The sequence below is a fragment of the Mandrillus leucophaeus genome, unplaced genomic scaffold (genome assembly GCF_000951045.1).
Source record: "Mandrillus leucophaeus isolate KB7577 unplaced genomic scaffold, Mleu.le_1.0 Scaffold1559, whole genome shotgun sequence".
Classification (NCBI taxonomy): Eukaryota; Metazoa; Chordata; class Mammalia; order Primates; family Cercopithecidae; genus Mandrillus; species Mandrillus leucophaeus.
This window is the reverse complement of record NW_012101542.1, coordinates 377,424-384,137: the sequence shown is the minus strand read 5'-3', so window position 1 is coordinate 384,137 and position 6,714 is coordinate 377,424. Positions and strand designations below refer to the sequence as shown.

The following is a 6,714-nucleotide window of genomic DNA, read 5'->3' as shown; positions in this document are numbered from 1 at the left end:
TGAATGAACAAAGTGACACATGGGTCATCTTAGGTATGGTGTATTTTTGTAGATTGCCATTCTCTGTCCTACTACATGAAAGTTGGATTCAGCCTTCAGTAAAGCTTTTAGAAACATACATATAAAGTGAGTATATCTGCATGAAATAGCCCCTTTAGGAAGTTGGAAAAATTTTTTTAGAGGGCAAGTATGGCTTACAAGTAAAAAGGATCCCAGGGTGGGTGGAAACAGATAAAGATTTGTTCTAACCATTAGGACAGGATGTGATATGGCATAGCTGTCAAGGCCAGATTCTCCCTCTGTAAGACCTCTAGTAAGTATAAATTTAACTCAGAATTCATCTCTAATAACACAGCCACAGTCACAATGACATAACGGAGTGCTTTACTGAAAAGGTTGACAAATGAAAAGAGATCTAAAACCCAACAAATCTTTCAGTTAAAAGGTTACTTTTTCTTGGAAACAGAATATAGTACCACCAAGTTATAAAAATGCAAAAAACAGTTTATATGAACTTTCTGACTTTCGACAATGTCATTGTTTAAGAATGTAACTAAATTACTTTTGAGGTATTTCATAATACATGTTGGGTATTTAAAAAGTAAAAAAAAAATACATGAATTCAGTAATGACTCAAATATTTTCTATTTAGTCTGATAAATTGGCAATTAAAATAACTACACTTTATTCATAAAATATCCAAGATAAAATATAAAATAACCAACCATTTAATAGTAACATGCTTACAGTTTCTCAAAGCTGAATGTGACAAATGTACTTCAGTAAAATGTATTTAACATTGGACTTAGCTATATTCTAATTCTAAACTTACTTTTTTGGGGTGTGGAGGGGTGGAGTCTTCTATATTGCCCACGCTGGTCTTGAACTCCTGGGCTCAAGCGATCCGCCCACCTCAGCCTCCCAAGTAGCTGGGATTAAAGGTGAACACCACCACACTCGGATTAAACTTACTTCTATATGAAAAATAACCAGACTAACTTTTAGGGACTAGTGGTTCCACCAATTCAATTTTAAGACTACTAACAGAATTTTATAAACACCTATGATGTTACAGCATACGTAAGAAAAATATTTTTTAAAGTTTTAGTAATTCAAACCAAAACCTGCTGTACGTTAAAAAAAAAATTCACTTAAAAATTAGTTGGAAAAAAATACACTTAACACTAGAGTACCGTTCTGAAGAAAAAACTTTTTATGACTTCAATGACATGTTATTTTTAAGCAGCAGCGGAAGTCTTAAACACCTTTATATGCTTCGAAATACTGTTGATGATCTGATTTTCAATACTGTAATAGGTGCCATTAAAGAGACCATTGTTCTTTGAATCAGTCTCTGTGTTGCTGTTGGAAACACAGTAAGGCAGAAGCACTGGAATCATGGAGGCAAGTTACTGAAACACTGTGATACTGAAATACTGCTGGCTTCTGGAAGAATCTTCTGACATGTGGAATTAGACATCTGAAGAATCGCTCCAATCAGTCACAGTTACTAAGCTGCTTTTTAATGTGCTTGATTCATTTTCTTGAAGTCCTGTAAGTGGCGGGGAAAGGCAGGAGAAGAGAAGGCCTCAACGGTTAAACAAGCACATTGTCAAGTCTATAAAAATCCATAATTTCATATTGTCATTAATCACTCAGTGTCTAAATGTGTTCATGAATCCTCATCTCCCAACCCCCATGAGCTATGTATAGGATGCCACTTTAAAATCCAACCATGAATTGGTCGCATCTCTAGGATACACTCACAGGACCCTTGGATGCAAGCTTCCACCCTGCAGCCTACAAACAGCAGGGGCCACATCCTGCTTCCCACTCCTTCCCCAGCATTCAGCTCAGGGCCTGGATGTTGAAGGTGCTCAGTACATTTGTGTTGTAGTTACTGACTATGAGTGAATAGACGGTAAAGAAAGATGAAATTAGCAAGCCAAGTAGGGATTAAGTATTAAAAAACAGATTTTCTAGGGTAGATAGGCTTAACAATGAAGTCAATTTTAAAATGCCATGATTTTGAGCCACTGAAATAGAGTGCAGAGAATTCCACTCAAGTTTGACTGTAGAAATGGGTTCCTGCAGGGGCACAGGTTTATGATGTTGGAGTAAAGAGACAGGAGATTTCCTTAGGGCATCCTCTTGGCCATGTAAAGAGTCACTGTAATGCAAACAGGGTCTCCTGGTTTTCAATAATTAGAGTTGACGCTTAGACAGCACAGATAACTGATGCCAGTTATGCAACAGCTATGTTATAACTGGACAATGTGAGAGAAAAGGTATCGTGAAGGACAGAGGCAGCAACAGCTTATCTTACAAAGGGGCGAGAGGCTGCTGAAAATTAAAAGAGCAAGGGTGGAGATGTGCAGGTATTAATTTAAAATTACAGGCTGGGTGCAGTGGCTCACATCTGTAATCCCAACAGTTTGGGAGGCTGGAGCGGGAGGATCATTTGAGCCCAGGAGTTTGAGACCAGCCTGGGCAACCTGGTGAGACCCCCATCTCTAATTAAAAACAAAAAAAGTAATAAAATTATACGTAGGAGTACAAAAACAGTGAAGAAGGCATGAGAGGTGCGGTGGGTGGTGAAAATAAGCCAAGTCCTCATCTGTCTTTGCAGGACATCAACAGTTAATATCTAAAGTCGATGAATCAACAGAGTGGTTTAAGGCCGTTACTAAGAGGTACAGAGGTACCACTAATGAAGGTGGTGCGATGGCAAAGAGAAGCCTTCTGAACTACTCAGCTTTCAACATGTGCAAGAATTACTTTGACAAAATATTAAAATTTTCTAATTTAAAAAACTTTACTGAGTTATTAGGCTTATCTAGGCTCTAGATTGGGGTATATGAAAATCATTTCAAGTAATTATCTCATAGTATTTCATCCTACTGACTACAATGCTACAAGAGAAACCTCCTTTGGGAGAAAATGAAGAAAAATATTTAATAGGGAAACAGACTAATACAGAAAAATTGCCAGAAGAGTGGTCTCATTCGGGTATATGATCAGAAATTTTAATTCCTAAAAGGCATCTTCATGAAGAGAATATGGGTATAGACATTTTCAAAAATAATATAAAAGCCAGGCATTGTGGAGAACATCTGTAGTCACAGCTACTCAGGAGGCTGAGGCAGGAGGATTGCTTGAGCCCAGGAGTTTGCATCCAGCCTAGGCAACATACTGAGACCCCATAGCCTAAAAAAAAAAAAAAAAAAAAAAAAAATTTTTTTTTTTGAGACAGAGTCCCACTCTTTTGCTAGGTTGCAGTGCAGTGGCGTGATCTCAGCTCACTGCAACCTCCGCTTCCCAGGTTCAAGTGATTCACCTGCCTCAGCCTCCCGAGTAGCTGGGACTACAGGTGCACACCACCACGCCCAACTAATTTTTGTATTTTTTGTAGAGATGGGGTTTCACCATGTTGGCCAGGATGGTCTCGATCTCTTGACCTCGTGATCTGCCCGCCTCGGCCTCCCAAAGTGCTGGGATTACAGGCGTGAGCCACTGCACCCAAACAAACAAAAAAAAAATGTAAAGAATACAAACAATTTGGGGGCTACGAGTGGTGGCCCGTGCCTGTAATCCCAGCACTCTGGGAGGCCGAAGTGGGAGGACTGCCTCAGTTACTAGGGAGGCTGAGGTGGGAGGGCTGCTTGAGCCTAGAAGGTTAAGGCTGCAGTAAGCCATGACAGCACCATTGTACTCCAGCCTGGGTGACAATAACACCCTGTTTCAAAAAATAAAAATAAAAATAAATTTAAAAATTTAAAGACTAAAGATTAGTCCTATAATTAAATAAAAATAACAATATATATGAATCAGTAAGTTATACATATCCACTCCTTATTTAAATAACATAAAGCACTGACAGCTTTCTTTCTTGTCTGATGATATACTAGCATAAGTTAATTAGGTATTTATAAAGATGAAACACAACTAATAAGAAAATGGACTGAGCTTGTATAGTGGGGAAAGCAGCGAACCTTCTCCCTTTGGCCCCTTAGGATTAAATGCGCCCCAGGCATTTAGCACATGAGCAAAATGTGGCTCATTTTTCACAGGTGGAGGTTCCTTCTGTTCTTTTCCAGATTTTTTTCCCAAAGATATCTCCTCCTCTAGGGATGATATGTCCCAGTCTTCATCCTCCACATCTGCACACTAAAAGAAAGGAATGGAGAATAATTAATATTTCTTTAAAAAAAACAAAAACCGGTGCCCCTCAATCATTTCATTGGTTAGACTGAGCATCTAACATTGAACCATAAGGAAAGAAGTGGGGAACTATTAATACTTCCAAATCTAGTCATTACTGCAGGGCAATGAAATGGATTTGGAAGTTGGTATTCTGAAATCTGAATCATCTATTTTTCATTTCTGCCATGGAAATATATGTTTCCTACTCTACTAATCATGAATGTAGAAAATTCCAGAAATACTACACTGTAGGGGTATGAAACTCTAAAAGGCAGGGTGCTCTCGAGTAGGAGTGAGGTCTGCTCTCGCTTCTTACCTCTGTGATAATAATGACATCTAACTACCGGCACATCACACCAAGGCCTGGAGAAATAGCCCCCAACCGGAAGGTGCACACAGTTCTAGCATGTCCTTCCTAAAGAAAGATGCTTTTGCACTCTCTTGAATGACACAGGACTTTCTGTCATTTTTGGCTTGTGTAACACAAATAGAATTAACTAATAAAAGTAATCTGACAAAATGCCCTGGACTGGAAGACCAGTTAACACAGATGATTCACTGCTGTGCCCAGAAATACAATGGGAGAGCTCCATCCACAGAAACACTTCTGGCATCTTGGCTGTTAGAACCGCTGGGAAAATGTTTGGGCTTCTTCTCTAATGCAGACAGAGGAGCTTGAGCTCCACCCTCACTTCAGCTCCCAAGTGGGGCTAAACCCTTAAAAGTCCCTAAGATCTCATGTGAGGGTAGTGGAGAAGATCTGAAGGGCCCTGATTCTGGTCAGTCACAAATTTCTTTGTACAAATCATTTGATATCTGCAAGTATCAAATAATACATGTGACAGGATTTTGAAAACCTGTAAAGTGTGATGCTTATTATGTATTGTTGCAGTTATCACACCAATATCCTTGACTGTCTATGGAATGGAAAGAAATGCAATACTGAGAACAAGAAAGGTGAAAATCTCAGCCTCTACTATACCAGCTAACTATCTGTTTTATATTTCACTACAAAAAGTGTGACCATTAAGGTGTTGTCAAAAGACAAATAAATGTATATCTAGAAAGTAAAAGTGATTTCACCTTTAGTTCTTGTAATTCTTCTTTTTTGATAAACATCTCAGGAACATTAGTTCCACCAACTGGTTTATTCACATTTTTGCGATGTGAAAACATCTTTTCAACTTTTTCAGTAGGTGTTTTAATGGTGGCTCCTATAAGATCAATAAAAATTAGGCAAGTGAAGTATTTAAAAATTTCATCTATCTTCAATTCCAAAATAACCTTACAGGAAACTTTGAGAGAGTCTAAGCTTTGGAAATAATTATGTATTACTTCCAAGTCAGTTGATGTACTTTGGGGTTAAAAAATTAAACACATAATCCTTAAAATAATCATAATCCTTGAGACTATGAGCTATAAAGTTTTCATTTTATTTAATTAATTTAAAAAAATAGAGACGAGGTCTTGCTATGTTGCCTAGGCTGGTCTTGAACTCCCGGGTTCAAGCAATCCTCCTGCCTCGGCCTCCCAAAGTGCTGGGATTACAGGTGATAGCGACTGTGCCTGGCCTAAAGTTTTCATTTTAAATCAAAGAAAGATGATCTCATTCAAGTGTGTGGTCAGAAATTAATTTCAGTGAGATAACCTGCATGAATGGAATATTCATAAGGGTATTTACAAAAACAATATGAATTTTTAAATGAATTCATTATATTTTATCTCATTACACAAATACATGGTATATACACATTATATACAATACAAATTACATCCAAAATATATTAAATATAACAAATTACATACAATATATTAAATATAATAAATTACATCTGATATGTTTAAAATATATAATTTTAAAATTGCATTAAGTAGAATTTTTTAAAAAAATAATGACCCATCAGCTCTACTTCTCTTCAGCAAATATTTGCAGTGACAGGCTAAGATCTTTCTTCCTTTAGTATTACTCCAGCTCCAAGAGGCAGCACAGTGTATTAGAACAGCCATTCTCATAGTCACCCAGTGTCCTGGGTTGAATTGTGTCCCTCTAAATTCACATGTTGAATTTCTAACCCCCATTCCTTAGAATGTGACCTTATTTGGAGGCAGTGTCTTTGCAAAGGAAATCAAGGTAAAGTGAGGTCATTAGGATGGGCCCTAATCCAATGTCCTTATACAAACGAGACATCTGGACAGAGATGCACACAGAGGGAAGATGATGTGAGGATGCACAGGGAGAAGACAAGTCAAGGACAGAGACGCGGAACAGACCCTCCCTGGCAGCCCTCACAGGAACCAACAGTGCCTACACCTTGCTGTTGTACTTCCAGCCTCCAGAACTGTGAGGCAATAAGGTTGTGTTCCTTAAGCCACCCAGTTTATGCTACTGTTATAGCAGCCCTAGCAAACTAATATACCAGGTATCATTCCCAACTCCTTCCTCTCCTTCAACTGGAAAGTGCTAAGCCCTGCCCATTTTCCGTGGGCGCCTTTGGGATCCGCTGCATCCGT

At 38.4% G+C, this 6,714-nt stretch overlaps 1 protein-coding gene across 3 annotated transcripts in view; it reads right to left on the bottom strand.

Annotated features, from left to right (window-relative positions):
- Positions 1 to 372: 372 nt before the first annotated feature.
- Positions 373 to 6,714, bottom strand: part of DZIP1 (DAZ interacting zinc finger protein 1) — a 65,090-nt gene continuing 58,748 nt past the window's right edge. For all 3 annotated transcript variants that reach the window (XM_011975433.1, XM_011975434.1, XM_011975432.1), the window contains 3 exons: positions 5,287 to 5,417; positions 3,993 to 4,167; positions 373 to 1,552 (listed from right to left, as the gene is read on the bottom strand). In XM_011975433.1, the coding sequence (XP_011830823.1) occupies positions 1,473 to 1,552; positions 3,993 to 4,167; positions 5,287 to 5,417 (386 nt within the window). In that variant the 3' untranslated portion in view covers positions 373 to 1,472. The remainder of the gene's footprint in view (positions 1,553 to 3,992; positions 4,168 to 5,286; positions 5,418 to 6,714) is intronic.